The sequence below is a fragment of the Pogona vitticeps genome, chromosome 6 (assembly GCF_051106095.1).
Source record: "Pogona vitticeps strain Pit_001003342236 chromosome 6, PviZW2.1, whole genome shotgun sequence".
Lineage (NCBI taxonomy): Eukaryota > Metazoa > Chordata > Lepidosauria > Squamata > Agamidae > Pogona > Pogona vitticeps.
The window spans coordinates 118,052,280-118,071,358 of NC_135788.1; the positions used below are offsets into that span (position 1 = coordinate 118,052,280).

Genomic DNA, 19,079 nt, shown 5'->3' on the forward strand with positions numbered 1-19,079 from the left:
CGGTGAGTTTTTCCCCAATAGGAACGCATTAAACGGAGTTTAATGCGTTCCTATGGGTTCCCCCCCCCCGCATAGCGACAAATCCGGATAGCGATGTTAATCCTGGAACGGATTAACGTCGCTATGTGGGGCACCACTGTATTTACATGAGGATGCCGAGAGAGAGAGAGAAAGTCTCTCTGCATAATCATAAACTTTCAGCTTCAGGGCCACAGATTGTGTCAATTTTGGCCCACCCCAATGATCTAGAACCGACTTAATTTTTCTTTTTGGCCACCCAAATTGTCAAAATTGGTGAGAGGGTTTTTTTTTTTTTCCATTGGAGGAATTGTGCGCGGAGAAAAAGGATGACATTCCTCCTGAGCCGTGGTCTCGATCCAAATCTTTCCACCGACTTGCTTGCTTTGATTTATATCAAAATGAAACTTCCATCGTACGGCAGGCAGCGTCGCCACGAGCCCGTAAGTCTCCCGTTCTGCCAACAAGGGGCTGTATCTGGTGACTCATCCTCTCAGTCTAGTGCCCATAAGTTCAGGTCAATCCTCGAAACAGCCTTCCCAGGTTTGCAGTAGAGATGAATCACCTCGTAGATCTTGATGGGAAAAGGCAATGTGAGAGTTGTGAGGATGAGAATGAGGACCAAAGAAGCGATTCTTCTCCAGGTCTTTCCTGACGGAACAGTGATGGGCCCACCTGGGAAACGCTGAAGGGTCTAGTGGTGAGGCGGACCAACCTTCAAGACAAGGGGGGGTCAGACTGGCTGGCCTTTGAGGGTCCCTTCCCAACCTTCTTACAGCTGCTTCCTACAGATGCCTTAAAATCTACTTATTGTACCAGTGCTACACAATTTTGCTTTTTTTGGAGCACAGCTTTCAGAATTCAGGCTGGTTATGAGATTCTGGGAAGTTCCATGTGGAAAAAAGCCCTGTTCTGGCTTTTTATTTGTGAGGCGGGCGGGTTTCAGGGACCCTTTGGGTCCACCCGAGATGTAATTCCAGTTGGCCGGGCTGCCATTGAAACTGGGAACAGCCAGCGGGCAGTCTGAGTAAGTTCGTTCAGGAGGAATTAATTCTGCCGGTTAAGATGGTCACTTTGGGGACATGAGGCTGAAGGTGACCCTCCGTGGTTCCAAATCCGATCAACCATGGGACCCCGTTCATGAAGGGGGCGGGTTACATCCACAACACAACGCAAGGTGGCAGGAACAACAAACAGGTACAGGAAACAACTGGTCATTCTGGCTGAATTAAGACCAAGATAAAAGACTAAAATGCAGCAGCCACTTGAAACCCCCTCTCTCTCTCCACCCCTTGAGGCTGTTTCCCTGACAACAGCCTAGAAAACTTGTCATCTGAGGGTGATGAGTTCAAATCCTCTCTGGAGTGATGAATTAAGAGAAAAAGTGACACTGAGTTCACATCTTAGGATGAGAGAAGGAACAGAGAAGGGATTTGAACCATGGAAAGCAACCCAAATCTACCACATGGAGTTGTCTAATAAAGTTCGAGGCAGAGGCCGTTCTTTCCCTAGGGCAGGTGGCAGACTTTTGGGCAAATCGCTTTAGAGGAGGACGAGGGTTTGTTTTTAAATGTGAAGTGATTTCAAAACCTGGACCCTCCGCGCGACCTATTCAGAACTGGTACCAGAGCTCCTCGGCGTGAAGGCATTTCTGTGTTTATACAAAAGCACCATGCCAGAATACCAAGAGTAAGGAAAAGAGAACCTCCTCTTAGGCCAATGGCGCCATTTGGGCAAAACAAAGAGTGGAGCCTCTGCATTGTGACTCATGAGACTTCTTGGCATACATTGCCCTAGCAGCAACAATGCAATGCCAGAGAAAACTGCCTGCAGGCTAGCAGTGAACTTTCCATCCACCTCATCTGCCCTGAAGGGTCCTACATGAGATGATGCTGATGATGCTGATATGTGTGCTACAAGGGAGCCTTCGTGAGGACAGTACCAACCTCAGCAGATGCTGGGTGCCTTTTGCTAGAGAATAGTTTCTCCAGTTCTTTTCAGGTTGCCCAATGACCTGGTTAGCCAGGTTTTATCTAAACAGTGGGTACCCTTTCACACATCCCCCTTGGGCCTCTAGGGACCCAGAAGTACTTCCAGTCTCCCTCCCAGCCCTTCCCTCTCCTCTCTGTGACATCATAAGGGTTTGTCCTGTGAGGTCACAAATACCTGCCGCCTTCTATCGGTTTTTGACTCTGAAATTCCTGCACATGTGATTTCACAGTCTAAAAAAGGCCCAAGTGCCTTTTCCTGTTCTTTTTCTTTCCATTCCTTATGTCTAATTGTAGGTGTGCAAAAACATAAAGAGATGCATGTGCTCTCTCTCTCTCTCTCATACACACACACAATTCTCATATACCTAGTCCCCATGCGTTCACCCACAACCCAGCCAGCCTCAACCTTGTTTGCTGTGTGTCTCCCCAGGGGGCCCTTGCTTTCCCTCTCAGGCAGGCATTAATTATACCTCATTAGCATCCTCCCACCCATGACTAATAGTATAATTCCCCCCTCCCCTCTGCCTAATTAGACCCAGCAGCTAATTCAGCATCTTTAAAGGGAGGGAGAATCTCTGTCTCTCATAATGGCCCACCCCTTTCCCTTCGACACCGTCTATCAATGGAAACGACCCATGTGTTTATTCGCCCCTTCTTCAAGAAAACGCTTCCTCGTTTACTGTCTTTTTCTTTCAATTCCCCACGGCGATTCGTTACTGTCTCCAAAGTCGCCTCTCATCCCAAACGGCCTCCATCCTTCCTCTCTTTCTTCCCAAGGTGGCTGGCAGCAATTAAAACTGTACAAGCACAGGTTTAAAAATACCACGAAAACTATATTCAGAAGCTGCTAAACATTTGTCAGTATGAAAACCGAGGTTGGAAACTAGTGGTAAAACATTTCTAAAATATTTTAAAATGTCTATATTTAATGAATACAGTGTTCCTAAAAGCCTGACTGAAAAAGACCTATCTACCTACCATTAAAAAGTGTAATCTTAACATTTTAATTTGTTTTTAATTTTACTTCTACGGTAGGAGCCCCCCCCCCCCAATCCATGAGGTCGGTATCCACTAATTCACTTATCCGCTGCCTGAAAATATTAAACTAGAAATAACCCAGAAATGCGTATTTCTATTTATTTTCATGGTATATTTACCAGAACTGAACACTAGAAGGAGCCAGAGACCTATCAATGTGTAGCGTGGGGGATTTCCACGTTTCCCAGCATCTGCAGGGTGGGGGGCTTGGATGCGCCCCCCCCCCATGGATACCACAGTGCTATTATATTTCATGCACATCCATAATTTTAAATTGTTTAGGTCTAAATCTAATAAATAAATAAAACTACTCCTTAAATAGCTCACTTAATTTGAAAGCCCTATGAGGGTCCGTGTACGTTGGTTCGGACTTGACAGCTCGCAAGAACAAATCGATGTACATATCCATCCATGTAGGCTATAACTCCCAGAAAACTATTTATTTAAAATATTTTTACCCTGCATTTCTCCTCAAAAAGGACCCAAGGGGGCTTAAAAACAATTAAAATACAATATTTAAAAGCTAAAAACAGTGAGTATACATATATTTTAAAAAGAATTAAACAAGTATTATATTAAAAACAGTCAATAAAGTCCATATTAAAAACACGTTTAAAACAACAAAACACAGCAATCCACTTTTAAGAAAGCCCTTTCAGACGGCCAGTCACTGAGGAAAAGTCAGCCTGAAGAGAAAGGTCTTTACCTGCTTGTGGAAAGATAGCCAAGATGGGGACTGGCTGGCCTCCAGTGGGAAGGAGTTCCAAAGTCTGGGAACAGCCGCAGAGAAGGCCCTCTCCCGGGTCACCACCATGTGTCTCTGTCAAGGTGGCGGGACCGAGAGGAAGGCCTCCCCTGATTATCTTAATTCCCAGACAAGCTCTTGCCCTGGTTGTGGGCTTCTGGTGCTGTCATCCAAAAAGGGAACTTTCCCATCTGTGCACATCTGCACAGGTAAGGTAAAGGTTCCCCTTGACATTTAGTCCAGTCTTGTCCGGCTCTAGGACGCGGTGCTCATTCCCATTTCCAAGCCGTAGAACCAGTGTTGGTCCAAAGAGAGTTTCCGTGGTCACGTGGCCAGCACGACTAGACACGGAATGGCGTGTCCTTCCCACCGAGGTGGCACCTATTTATTGACTCACCTTTTTACATGCTTTCGAACGGCTAGGTTGGCGGGAGCTGGGAAGAGCGACGGGAGCTCCCTCCGTCGCCTGGATTCGATCTTACGACGGCTGATCTTCCGACCTTGCAGCACAGAGGCTTCTGCGGTTTAACCCGCACATCTGCACTGACCTACCTCAAACACGGCACACATACCATATCTTCCTGCTCCATTTGCAGCTGGGCTCACTTCCTTGAGCCATCTGCAGATGCCTTTTCCCGGAATGCTGCTTTTTGGCTTTAGGGTACCCCTGGGTCGGGTCGTGGAGGGATGGATAGCCCTGTCGTGTTCCATAAAAGGAACAGGCAAGATGATTTCCAAATCTACCCTTCCCTTGCATTTCTAGACCCCCCCCCCAAACAATGTGTAATTAACTGTCAGGGTGGAGGAGCAGGATTTTCCCCCCTAAAGGTTTGAATATGAACCCTGCCTTCTTTGCTCTTCTCTCTCTCTCTCTCTATTTCTCTCTCTCTGTCCACTTCCCTGATAAATTAATCAACCCATTGATTTCCCTTTGGGGAAACATTCTGCCTGGCTGTTTACCAACCCATCCATCCATCCACTTTCTTAATCCCTCATATACAACCCTTAATCTATCCATCCATCTGGCCATGCCGGCCTCCCCTCCTCTCCTCCTCCTCCTTTCCTCCAATCATCTTCCACTTCTCTGCCTCCCTCCACGCTGTACCCTCTTAAGAAACACACCCCCTCGCCTCCATCTACCTGCCCATCATCACAACGCAGCCCTCCTGCTAATTTTCTTTCTCCCTTTTTCCCCCTCGCCTGCCTGCCTCGACATTTGGCATTTTGCAAGGCGCCCGTGAGCAAACCCCCAGGGATCTCCCCTCCAGATTTTGACAGCCTCATTCTGGATCCCGGTGTGTCACAAACAGGTGGGTTGTAGGGGGGTCCTCCCCCCATATATATATATATATTAACAGCCTGTGTGGGCAGAGCAGGATACCTATGGCTTCCCTGTTTTAAAACATATGGCATCTCTCCAGGGAGGAGCATCCCCAGAGAGATCATTCTTATTTATTTATTTTTAGATTTTATTTTATTTTTTATTTTATTTTGTTCCCCAGGGGTGGGAGGGAGCCATTTTAAAGGGTTGGGGGTGGGTGGCTGATGGCTTGCCAGTCGGAGAGGGAGAGAAGCAGCCGACGGATCTGCCAAAGGATAAGAAGGTGAGACCTCGCCAATGTTGCCTTCCTGCTCCTGCAAAGCTGGTAAGGCGCTGGGGATCATGGTCTTGGCAGTGGGGGAGCGAGAAAGCACCCAGCAACGGTGGGTTAAGCACATGTGGGATCCAGAGGTTCCACTCTCCAGTGGACGGCTGTTACCTCCGTTAGCTATTGTGTCTTTCTTCCCCCCTCCCCACCCAAAATGTCTCCAGCAGATCTGTCTTTGTGAGAGACGGAGGCATGCCAAGCTGGCAGGAGCGTGCCAGCCGGCGTGGGTACGAGAACGTGGCTGTGCCGGCATGCCTCTGTTCCAGGCAGCTTAGGTCGCCGAAGCAGAGTTTCCGACGGTCGGTCGTGAGACAGCTTCTGTCTTCAAAACCCACCTCTTGGCTTTGGCACCGGGCAAAAGAGGTGGCTTCTTGCTGCGGCAACCTGGGCCACGGTCCAAACAGTTCATGTGCGGAGTGCCACGCCATCTCCCTTAAAAAAAAAAAAAAAACTTCTCTGGACTTTAGGTTTCACCGAACAGTTCAGCAGGAAATTCTGCTGGAAAGAACTGGCAGGAGGTGAGCCGCACGAAGCGCATGGGGCCGCAGAGCCCTGGCAGAGACCCATCAGCGAGAACCATAAGTGATATGAACGATGCCAGGCCCCTCGTGCACTTTGGAGAAAGTTGGAGAGGGGGAGAGAGGGATCCACCTGTCTCTCAATTTTGGAGCTTTGTGAGGACCGAGTTGCCCCCAGGGATCCAGCTCAGAAAAAGCCAGCATGGCTTCATGCGCCTTTATAGCGCACCAGGGTTTCTGGATCCTAAAGGCTAAGGAATCTGCTGGAACCAGATTTGTCTGAAGGGAGCTCGTTTGCTGTTGGTACCCAAGATAACCTGGAAGTTTAAATTTTGTGAGTGGCCCCACAGACTTTTTCAGACAATCTGTTTCCCCAGGATCCTCCACAGGCGTTGTCAGAACAGGAGGGGAAAGGGGTAGGATCGCTTGGGGTTATAGGGTGTGCGCCCATAGGACATGCCCGTAAGACCTCTCTCATGCGAACGGAAGCACCGTGGCTTCGGTGAGATTTCACCCCACGCCATGCGCACCCGTCTGCGGGATGTGTGCTCCTCTTCTGGAGACAAACAGAAAGAGCCGTGTTTGGGTTAGCGCCGTGTGTGTGTGTGTGTGTGTGTGTGTGTGTGTGTGTGTGTGTGTGTGTGTGTGTGTGTGTGTGTGTGTGTGTGTGTGTGTGTGTGTGTGTGTGTGTGTGTGTGTGTGTTCTGGGCGTGGTTGTGCAGTCCTCTATGGTGGGCATGTGCCGTGGCACTAAATCCATGCAACTGAAGCGATCGGAGTTTGTGGAGATGTTCTGGAGAGCTTGCACGCAGACAGTATGCATGCTCAGACAGTGTATTCTGTCAGTGTGTGTCGTGTTACAGCCATATTGCCTGGGTGTGTGTGAAGCCACGGAAATGGGTGTTCTTGATCCGTAAAAGCTCACACTGAATTAAATCTGTCAGTAGGGGCTGCGATAACTGCTTCCCCTGCCCCCCCAGGGTCCCCTTTAATTTTGCCAAGATTGTAGCCCCCCATTTAGACTTTTCCTGTGCTTCCACATTACCCGCCCACGGAGGCCTCTGTTCAGATGGTTTTGTGAGTGTGGCAAATGTGTATCCCCCAGTGTAGCAGATGGAGAAAAGGAGTCCACAAGGCTATCCCAAACATGTGATACTCCTGAGTGTATACATAATTCATGCGTTAGTGTCTAAACTGAGTGTTACCATGGATGTGTGTGCATGCATGCGTGCATGCATGCGCAAACACACTGTATATTTGTGAGTGTGTGCATTTCCCAGAATTATATATTCCTGCATGCAAGAGGCCTCTCTATAACGATCTGTTCCTATAAAGGAATTGTGTCCTTCCTTTATAGCCTCTCACTGGGGGGGGGGGTGTTGTGTGAATGAAGTGCACATCTGTGGGTGTGTCTGTGGCAACACAAGGCTCTTATGTGAGATGTTTGTTTATGCTTTAAGGTGTGGGGGAGTGTGGCAAAAAGCGCACCACAGCCATTGTTTCCTGTGAATTCGATATCAATCTACCGAGTGCGCAATAGTGTGAGGGGTGTGTGTGTGTGTGTGTGTTGCCACGTGTGTTTGGTGTGGTACATCGGGGCGTTATGGGTGAAAGAAAGGTGGGGATTCTGTTGCGCCCTTTGGCTGACCGCGCTTTGGACGTTGCTGACCCAAAAGGAAACCCAGTGATCCTTTTCCATGAACACGGCCATCCTTTCTCCGAGCAGGAATTTTTGGTACCTTGCCCGAACGGCGCAGCAGCAGGCAGGAATTCAACAGGTGAAGCAATCTTGCCTCTCCGCTCTGGGGAAACAATGCTAGCAGAATTTCTATGCATTGTGCCACAGAGAACAAAACCTCTACCAGTGAGAGAGACAGAGAGAGTGAATTCTATTTTTAACTCTCTCTCCTTCGAAATAAAATCTCATAAACAAGCAGAAAGCAAGAAGGCACAGCTTGCCTGCCAAGCAGGTACATGGGGGCACCTTCTGGTAAAATAAAAAGGGCTCATATTAGCAGTATTTTAGACTCCACATGGATCCACCATTTGGGTGGGGTGAGAGGGAATCAACTCCAATCTGAGGGAATCTGAGAAATCTGAACACACATATAGATACACACAATTCCACAGGGTCTTTTCCCAAAGCAAGAAATGGAGTGAGCATAAACATGTGTGTGTGTGTGTGTGAGAGTGTGTGAGTGTGAGTGAAAGAAGGAGAGAGAGAGAATGCGTGACTGTCCATCTGTCTTTGTATTGTGCAATGTCATGAGAATTGTCATTGGAAGATGTATGTAATATTTTTGTGTTATTTTTATTAGTTGTCTACGACGTCATTTGGAAGCCGCCTAGAGTGGTCGTATAGACCAGATGGGCAGGATACAAATCAAATACATAAATAAATGAAATAAATAAGAATTAATATGATAACAAGGTGGAGAGAAAGAGGAAGTGGGGGAAATAGCATTTGCATGACATACACGGATGACTTGCTTTTCTGTCTGCAGCTCTATAGGGTGTGTTTGTGTGTGTGTGTGTGTGTGTGTGTGAGAGAGAGAGAGAGAGAGAGAGAAATGAGTTTATCTGCTTCTAATTTTAATGGTGTATGTATGTGTCAGAGGGACAGAGGGGGGAAATGATTTACCAATTTTGATTCTGCGTGTCTGTGTAGACAGAGATGGGTTTTATCTTATTTTAATTTTGCATGTGTGCATGTGAGGGGGGAGAGAGGGTTGTATCTTTTGAGGTGGGTACTGTATGTGTGAGAGAGTGTTGTAGTGTACAAGTGTGTGTGTGTGTCTGTTTTTAATATGTGTTTGAAAAAAGTTGTGTTTATCTTCTGGCTCTGTGTGTGTGTGTGTGTGTGTTTGTGTGTGTGTGTGCGCGTGCAGAAAAGAGGGGTGGTTATCTGCTTCTAATTTTGACGCTTGTGCGTTTGTGGTGTCATGTCGAAAAGCTGTTGTGTCCCCATCCCCAACAACTTGTGGTAAAATTAACGAGCCCTTTATAGACCCTCTGGGATTTGTTTTTGGTAACAGCCACTGGAAGACAAAAACTATTTATTTATTCATCCATTTATTAATTGATTTAAGCTGTTTTACACTCCTCGTTCTTCGAATAATGGTTTTTCAGAGCTGGGTGGGTACAAGCACCACAGCGATGAAAACTGTAATCATCATTAACCCAAAATCAGGTTTTAGTGATACCTTTCTATCGGACTCCTAAAATATGATTTTTAAAAGTTTCCAGCCCCCACCAGGACTCTTGATGAAGCTGTGGCATTACAAAATTGGGGATGAAACAGATCCACCAACACACACACACACACACACACACACACACACACACACACACACACACACACACACACACACACACCAAATGGTGTTGGCAAGATGCTACAGCCACAGGATGTGTTGTTGAGCTAAGAGCTTAAAAAAAATGGACCGGTTGAGTCAGCTAAAGCTGTGATGCTATCAGGTTTCGCATTAGGGAATGTAGATGTCATTTTTTCTGTCTCAATATGGACAAGGGTTTGCTGGTCACTCAGTGAACCCACCACTGCTTTTTGTCAACGCTCAGAGCTCCTCTGCTGGCTGAGAGCAGAAGCGCCCGGAAATATGGCAATCCTTTTACCCAAATAGCTGGGGATTTAACTGGGCAAAACACTTCGATGGCAGACACATGAGGAGTGTTTAATACATGATAAACAGTGACACAAATGAGAAGAAACTGGAAAAAAAACTGACAAAATTAAAGTAGAATAGAATCAATCCGTTCGGACCCTGGGTTTGGGTTCACCAGAGAAAATGGGCTGGGAACCTGTCTTGGAAGGATAAGGCCCGTTAGATCTGTAACAAGCTGTTGGTGGTTTTGTTGCGGGTTAAAAATGTGTTCAGTGGCCTGAGCAAAACTGAAAGGCTTTCACTTAGTGGTAATTAATTAAGTACAGTAATTCATTAATTAAGTGATGCTTTGGGGACAGGTCCATACAAATGGAGTACCATTTTTCTCTTCTCACGGATGCTGCTGCCAATTATCAGTCACGATTAGAGTTGCTAGGGTGTGTGTGTGTGTGTGCGCGTGCACACGCGCCTATGTGCGTTTGCATGCATGCGCCCCCATGCATGCATGAGAGAGGCAAACAAAGTGGATATCTTGCATTATCTACTAAACAAATATTATCTTTGCAACACACATAATAACAACAATGAGAAACATTACCATCTTGAATTACAATGTCCAGACTCCACTAGCCAGTCTTATTGGCTGGGGGATTCTGGGACTTAGAGTCCAGAGAGAGAGAGATAATTCCCCCCCCCCCAAGGTCTTCATGCTAGAAGCCCCATCACCAGAAAAACAGAGGGATCCAGGCATTTCATGCCGTCTTGCATGATAAAATGGATTTTTCTCCTCCTTTTGTGCCACTCACCCTGAAATCCCATCTCGCTGCCTGGAGACGGTGGGAGGAAGCGCAGGAGGAGTGGTTTAGGTGACGGACCCAGAGGTTGGGGGTTGGATTCTTGCATGGTGCCTCATGGACATGGGCTGGACTGGATCATCCCACAGGGTCCCTTCCAGCTCTGCCATTCCAAGAGTTCCCTGAGACTTCAGCCGCTGCCCTATGGCTGAACATATGGGGCGCCCGGAGATGAGCGTCCGATTCCCACAAGGCAGGCGGAAGGGGAGCCGAAGGGTGATCCCTCAAACCCCACCAGTGCCACGCCACGAATGGCATTCATGATCAGCACCCGTATTCTGAACTGTACACCAGTCGCATTCAAGGCTAGCTTCCCACTCTCTCGATTCTTGTGTCCCTCGAATCTTCTTCCTGCAGCCGCTGCCCGCCATGGCGTTGCCATCACCGCTACCAGGGGCCGGACTCCGGCGTGGCAGCATGCCCTTGCCCATCAAACACCAGTTGGTGAGAGCCTCAGCCGTGGATGAACTGGATTCTCCCCCGAGCTCCCCCGAGGTGGCCAGCAGCGGAGGCGCCAGCCCGGCGGTCGGCCGAGGCCCTTACAAAGTCATGCTGCTGGGCGAGAATGGTGTGGGGAAGACCACACTGGCAGCCATCTTTGGTGGGCTGAAGGTGGGCACCCATCACGAGGAGGAGCATACAGGTGAGTCAAAGCATGGCTGAAGAGGAGGAGGAGGAGGAAGAAGCTATGAGATTGCCCTTCTGTTTCTCTGTCCTCTTATTCTTCCAAGAATTATTCACAGCGATAGAACACACAACACAAGCAATGATAACCGCCACCCGTGGCTGCCATTTGCTCTCCCAAGATTCGGCAACAGCCCCAATACAAAAGTTGCTTGTAGAAATTGCCAAGGTCAAGCGTCCCTTTGAATTCAAAAGTCAGACAAAAATCCAAGGTTCCTTCCTCAATGGGGCTGGGCGTCCGGTACGCAGAAGAATCAGCCTCCACAAGTGGAATCTTCAAAACCCTAAAATAAAATATCAGTTCAGTTGTCTGCGGTTCATAAATCCACTGTGTGGATTCACCCTTCTGACACAAACATATAGGAATTATACCTAAACCAAGTTGTCAAGGGCTTCTGCAGTCTTAAGGGGCAACAGCAGCAATGGCCTCTTCAGTTCTCCTGCTCTTTTGGATTCAAACCTTGTACTCAGCCCTGCTCTTTCTTAGTCCCACCCCTTTAGGCTGAATCGATGGTTCATAAGGGGTTACACGGGATTTGGAAAAGTTACTTTTTTGGACTATAATTCCAAAAATCCTCAGACTAGGGGATTCTGGGAGTTGTGGTTAAAAAAAAAAAAGAAATGCAGCCTGGCAGTATATGTATTAAGAACTGGGCAAAAGGCACAATTTGATGCAACAGAGATAAAATCCAGGAAAAGGGGGCGGGGAGAGAATGCATAAGCTTACTCTGTTGGATTTCTGTCTGACATGCCCTTGTTGAAGGCAGAGGAACACTTCCAGAGGCACAGAAGGGGAAAATAAGGGTAACAAGCTCTCTTCGTGTATCATTTAATCATTATTTAATCGTTTTTGTATTTGTGGGATGGAGGGACAAAAGTTGTTAGCCCAGCATTTCAAGATGGGAGGGAGGGAGTGGGTTTATGGTGAGGGTGTCTGTATCAAATAGAGAACGAGGCGACTGTACCTCAAAAATATGTCCGCAAATAAATATTTAAAATATGGGCGCAGCCCAAACACTTCTATCCATTTTCAGTAGAGGTGTGATGATAATGTGGGTTTTTGGACTACAACTCCCCAAATCCACCAGGCAGCTATCGGGGGATTCTGGGAACTAGTCACGCACACCCATAAACCTGCACACTTCCAATTTTCACAAAACTTTCCTAGCAAAATTTGGGGACAGGGGTTGAGTGGGAAGGAAGGTGTCTTGAGTCATGTCCAAAAGTTTGGGCCACCCTGTGGCATTCCTCAAAAATAATGATGTTTACTTCATTTCCCCTCCACATTTCTCCCCGAAGACTCCCTGTGGCTACTTGAGTAAAATAAAATCCAATTAAACTGTTCAATCAACCGCAAAAAGCAATTCACGAGATGGTGTACAGATAACGCTTCATTTCCTCAAGCGCCTTTGAATTTCCACTGCAAATCGGAGTTACCTGCCCTGTCATGGCCCGTCACCCCTATTCCCAAACAGCTCCCCTGTTCTTCATTTCCTGGGGGGAAGAAAAGAAAACCAATTAAACCATTTTCTTGTTCTCCCAGAGGATTCCTACGAAAGAAGATTCTACGTAGACGAAGAGGAAGTCACCTTAATATTATACGACATCTGGGACCAGGTAAGATCCTTTGGAAATGTGAAGAATCAAGGATAATTCCCACATACATACATACATACATACATACATACATACATACATACATACATACATACATACATACATACATACATACATACATACATACATACATACATACATACATACATACGGGGAAGTCCTGTTTCCAATCTGAGGCTACATCATTCGGGCACAATCCGAATTTAGCCAAGTGTTAGCCCCACTGAAGTCACTTCTACTTACTGCCAAGTAGACCTACAATGGCACAGTGGATTTTTACATTGCCTAACTGAACTGGGAAAACCTTCAGAACGGCTTTAAAGCTTACCTGTTTGATGACTCCGGCCAGCTTCGTACTTCAAACCCTTTTGAAATTATTTTTAATATAAGCAGTTATCGTCAGCCGCAGACAACATATAATTACTTTGCAAGGTGTCGCTCTGAATAATTCAAGGAGAATTTGAATTATTTGACTATTACTTTTCTATAAATGCCACTTTGGAGCACAGCTGTAATTTAACAACAAAGCAAGAATTTTCGTTTTTCAAAACCATTGATTTACATATATGGAAACATGTAGATTAAGTCCATTTTAAACGCATCAGGTTGGTGGAAGCCCATGAGTCATCCTCTAATTACTTGTTCGTTTTAACGAAGCACAGCTAGCGAGTTGGCAGAAGGGTCTGGATCGAGACCATGGCTGAGGAAGAAGGGGAAATATCATTCTTTTCTCTGAGCACAATTTATCCGGCGAAAAAATCACCCTCTCACCAAATCTGATATTTGCTGTTAGGGTTTACGCTGGCCGAAATCCAGTAGCAAGTGGCCACTAGAGCAGAACCATTGAATCAATGGAGATTTGGTGAGTCAATTCCTCCGTAAATTCAATTGATTCAAATGGACCTACTCTAGTTAAGGCTTACTGGTGACTTCAGCCAGAATGTGCCATAGATTTCCTTCGCATTCCTATAAATAAGGGGAAAAGCTGAAAGGTAACAAAAGGTAACTATTCGGGGCGGTTTACAAGCCGTTAAAACAAACCACAACAAAGCAGTCAACACTAAATGACCACACAAATAACCAAGCATAATCTAAATAACTTAAAAACCAATGAGAGGACAGGATTTATTAGAAAGATCAGTAATGCTAGGAAAAGTAGAAGGCAGTAGGAAAAGAGGAAGACGTGACGTCTTGGATGGTTTGACTAAATAAAGGACGCCATGGCCTTTAGTCAGTAAGATCTGAGCAGGGTTGTTAATGACAACTTGACAGCCCAGAGCAACAGCAAAATCTCAAAAGAGTGGAAAGTTTGATGATTGGGATTTCCAACAGATAATAAACAAGATACCTATATGAATTTTCTCGGGCCAGGAAGAATTTTGGACCCCTTCTGCTTGTCTCCTCAGTTCTGAATTTGCCCAACCTGATCAAGACTCCTGAGAGACCCTAACCCATTTTGATTATAAATAACAGTTTGATAAATATGTGATGCAAATCTGATTTTTGGATTTCGTGCAGGGTTATGTTTCTTTTCTATAAATGTCTTCTATAGCTTTTGTTTCGGCAAGGGGGAAAGGAGTATATTCGACAGAAATGGGAAAGTTACTTATTTGTTCATTTTGCTTACACTATGTTTTGCCACTGTCCTGGTGGAGGAGCTATTATTAGCATATAGGACGTACATAATGTTTAAACAATATTTTTTTTAAATTATTTGCAAAGTGGGAAGGGATAGGTGACCATGAATAGAGGGAGGATTATCGCAAGCAGCCCTGACTGGTTCCTAAGGAAAATGTGAGAAGTTGTTAGTAAAAAGAGTATCCACGAGTCTTCATGAGGCCGAACAATAATTTTTCTGATAAATATCCAGGAGAAGAAATTCCCAGAATATGGAGATACTGGAATACAGCGGATATCCCCGATCATGTCGTTTTGGTAAAGCAAACAGTAATACATCAAGATGCAAACCTAAAGAACAAGATGGAGGGTTTTGGTTCTATATGTATATATATATATTTAAAGCACTACTGTTATGCTGTGTAATTTGATGGAAATGCGTTCCAAACCACTCCAGAGCGATCGAGCGAGGGTGCCACACCGAATTATGCAGATCTCCATAAAAACCCACAGCTCCACACACAAATAATACATGCATGAGTATGCAAATTAATTATGAAGCTAGCGAAGTTTTTAGAATGGCCGAATAGAAGATGAATACAGTATACGAAAATATGGGGAGTGCCTTCAACTCACGGGGCGAATTTTAAGTGGAGAAAGTAAGCGCCAAAATTCAGGGTTTCTCCAACAGCACGATGTAGATTGCTGATAGCAACGGATCTGTGCTGCTTAGGTTTCATTTATTTTTATTTACTCATTGGATTTATATACCACCCATCTAGAACATGTCAACTTTCAAGATGACTTCCATGTAATTTGAGTGTTGCATTTTTATTTTAATTGCAAGCTGAATTTGAAAGGATTTGTCCCTTAAGCCTACAGATAATGATAATAAACAGTTAATCCATACATTATGATGAATGTTCATATAATACATGTAAATTGGGATGGAGGTTGTTGGAGTGAAACCTGAACCGCCACATTATGGGATTTGTAGTCCACAATTTCTGGAGGGCTGTATTTAGCATCCCAATCTAAACCTCCCTGTTATAATGGAATTTTCCTCCATTATCCAAACATACTGATGGGAGTAGCTGGACTGCCTGTAATTACGGTAATCCAGAGCGCCTGACTTCAGTGGAGCCATAAATTGGAATAATCCATTAAAATGAGAGATGTGAGGGAGAAAAAAACTCCCCCCCCCTTCAGTGGCAGTTATTTTGCCCCACACACGACCACAGGAAGAGTTTTTTTTAATGTATTTATTTAAAATATTTTACCCCACCTGTCTCCTTAAAAGGGACCCAAGGGGGCAGTTTACATCATGAAAAAGATAATATTCGAAAGCTAAAAACAGTCAGTATTGAAATATATTTTTAAAAATTAAATGTTATATTAAAAGCAGTAAGTAAAATCAACACAAAAACACATTTAAAAGCAACCATCCATTTAAAAAAACACACACCCTTCAGACAGCCGGTCACTGAGGGAAAAGTCTGCCTCAAGGGAAAGGTCTCTACCTGCTTGCAGAAGGAGAGCAAAGATGGGCCCAGGCTGGTCTCCAGTGGGAGGGAGTTCCAAAGGCCGGGAGCAGCCACAGAGAAGGCCCTCTCCCATGATCCAAATAAATGCATTAATTAGGACAAGATACGGCCTCCCCTGATGACAGCCAAGCAGGAACATCAAAGGGGACACACTCCTTGAGCCAGCTTGGACCCGAGCCGTTTAGGGCTTTATAGATTAAAATCAGCAGGATGAATTGTGTACAGAAACAGATCAGCAGCCAGTGGAGCTGTTGGAAACGGGGGGGGGGGGCGGCGAGTGTCTGTGATCACCCCTCAGCTAGCGATCTGGCTGCTGCATTTTGGACCCGCTGAAGTTTCTGAACAATCTCCAGAGGCAGCTCCATAAAGTACGCATCCCAGTAGTCCAGCCATGGTGTAACAAAGGCATGGCTCACCAAAATAGGGATTTAAAAAAATCCATACGCATCCACTCTGATCTCTTGCCTGCCTGAAACATTTCTGTAGGGAGACCTTGGAGGATGGATGCAGGAATCCTGCCTGCAAACCGGAGATGCCTTTCTGGTGGTTTTCTCTGTGACCGATCGCCGCAGCTTCCAGAGGGTTCCCCCCATGCTCTTGCGCCTGCGAGCCGGAAGTCCTCGGACAGATCCTCCCATTATTTTGGTGGGGAACAAAAGTGATCTGGCTCGATCCCGGGAGGTCTCACGGGAAGGTAAGTTACCTAAAGAGCAGCCAGTCTCTCTTTCTCCCTCAGCCAGATCCACATCATGTTGCAGAATTTTAATTTTCTGGTTAAATCCCTCTAGCTGCGCAAGCAGAAGTACAGGGGTTCACAGAGCAGTCTACTTTTAAGTTCCTCAGTTTACCCCCCTTTTTTTCTTATCAACTGGCACTTGCAGTCTCCCTCTGAGACATTAGTAGGAGAAAGAATAAAAGGTTCAAGTACTTACAATTGAACAGATTAAACAGCAAACTAACCAATATGACTGCTTTCAACACTAGACTTCAAGAGACTGAAGAGAGAGAGAGAAAGGGAAAACAGGGTAGAGAGGAAGGGCTCTCTGTGAATTCAGAAGCAGGAAAGGAACGATCGGTTAGTGCTGGACAGATTGACAGTCACCTCAGCCTGGAAATGTCCCTCCCAGCCAAACCTACTTAAACGCCGTATGCAAGGTTGCAGAAACTCCAGCACGTCACAGGGGGGAAGGAGAATCATGAATGCTGTCTTGAGTTTAACTGAAGGAAAGGTGGGATAGAAATGTTACTAGTACATAATACGAGAGCCAGTGTGGTGCCATGGATGAGGTGTCAGACTGGGACTCAGGAGGACATGGGTTCAAATCCCTGCACAGTCATGGAAACTCGCTGGAGGTGGCAATGATCAGCCGTGCTGAAATCTCACGTATCCTGAAGACTCTTGTTAGGGTTGTTCGACGTTGGAAGTGACTTGATGGCATTAAATGGGAGTGAAATTGCTCTAAACCAGCCCTCGTGGTCACATTTCAGTAGCCACGGACAGGAAGATGTTCCTTTTCCTCAGAGCAGGGGTTAGAAGTGGGAGAAACAACATTGGGGTTTAATCCGTTTTCTTTTCTCTCTCTCTCTCTTGACCAGAGGGCCGGAGTCTGGCGGTCATGATGAACTGCAAGCACATCGAGACCTCCGCGGCCCTACATCACAACACCGAGGAGCTCTTCGAAGGGGTGGTGCGCCAGATCCGGCTGCGCCACCACCGGCGCGAGGGGGGTGGCCAGAACCAGGATGGAGCCGGGGGCCGCCGGGAGAGCCTTACGAAAAAGGCCAAGCGTTTCCTCTCCAGCCTCGTGCCCCGTAACGGACGTTTCTTCAAGCAGAGGTCGAAATCTTGCAACGACCTTTCCGTGCTATGAGCCTCAACGCCTGAGGAGTCGGGAATAGATCCACTTTTCCCCCCTTTTCTAACCCAGAGATCAGACTGGGGTCAGGAGGGAGGCCGTAATATCCCAGGGAGAAGGCTCTCCTAGGCCACTCCATTTGAGAGCATCCCCTGAGAAGCTTGATGGTCTTTGTTTTCCCGCTCTTTGGATGCTGGAAGCGGCCATTTGGGGAACAAAAAAAAAAAAAATCCAGTTTGATGGTTAGGACATTCCTGAATGGAAAGCTTTATACACTCTGGAAGGAATGACTCGCTCTTCAAAGCTCATTTGCCTCTCACTTGTTTTCTTTTGGCATCGTTGTGAGGTGTTTTATTATCGACGATAATTTTGAATTTCACCTTTCTGAAGATGCTTCTGAAGAGGCCAGGCAGGTACAAAAATCTGCTCCTGCCAAGAGCCTCCAGACTTCAGTTGTCCCCTTGTGTTTCTTTTCTGTCCTACCCAGGTGCCCACCTTTTTCTTCAAGGGGATTGTTTTCCCTCCCCAAGGCACAAAAGCTTGGATAATGTGTTTGTCTACTGTCCTTGTTATGAACAAATGGTCGACACTTTCACACACAGCTTGTGTGTTGTGCTCCTTCTCTACATCTGTGGAGTGGTTTTTTTTCCCTCCCTCAGATGCTAGTTTGACCTCTACATTCACATGAAAGAACCTGAAGAGGATCTAAAATCTGTGGGCTAACAAGAACTTATTCCCTCCCTCTCTGAGCACCTCATCTTTAGGGGGAATCGCTGCCCTGAACTGACCCTGGAATGAGTCTCTCTACAGGATCCAAGGGGAAAACAGGAATGCTTTTGCACTGGCATAAACACCTGCCCTCTTTAAAAAGCTGTTAACCTGCCCATTGAGGGAAAGAATTTATTGTCTCATACTTCTGCATAATGGAAGCTGTTACTTTTTCTAGTTTTAAGTACATCACTTTTTAAAGAGCATTTAGGGCACTGATCTACATGCCTGTTTTAAACAGCTGGGAAGCTATTTCACTTGCCTAATTATGCTTCATGTCAATGCTAATCTTTGTTCTTTTAAACGAGACTTCAGCAAAGGGGAATTGACATTTTAGATGCTGAAAACATGCACACTCCTCCTTAAACAGAACCATCGGCTTAAAGGCACAGACCAGGATATGAAACATTACCCTATTTTTGTCTTAGATTATTTATTCACAGGATGAGAGATTGGTGGTTGTTGTTCCTAATGTTTTCACACCTAGCACATCATGTTTTGAAAGCTTGCAAAGCCATGGAAGAGCACACTTTTAATTCAGATGTATTGTCTGGCTT

At 45.9% G+C, this 19,079-nt stretch overlaps 1 protein-coding gene across 2 annotated transcripts; it reads left to right on the top strand.

Moving 5' to 3' along the window:
- Positions 1–4,965: 4,965 nt before the first annotated feature.
- On the top strand, positions 4,966–18,240 carry REM2 (RRAD and GEM like GTPase 2). Of its 2 annotated transcripts, none has more exons than XM_020809706.3 (5): positions 4,966–5,102; positions 10,794–11,079; positions 12,664–12,737; positions 16,385–16,592; positions 17,495–18,240. In XM_020809706.3, exons 2-5 carry the CDS (start codon positions 10,806–10,808, stop codon positions 17,767–17,769), a joined length of 831 nt encoding a protein of 276 aa, XP_020665365.3. In that variant the 5' UTR covers positions 4,966–5,102; positions 10,794–10,805; the 3' UTR covers positions 17,770–18,240. The 2 variants fall into 2 exon arrangements, with proteins under 2 accessions (XP_020665365.3, XP_078234449.1); XM_078378323.1 differs by lacking the exon at positions 4,966–5,102 and adding an exon at positions 5,340–5,396.
- The last annotated feature ends 839 nt before the right edge of the window (positions 18,241–19,079 follow it).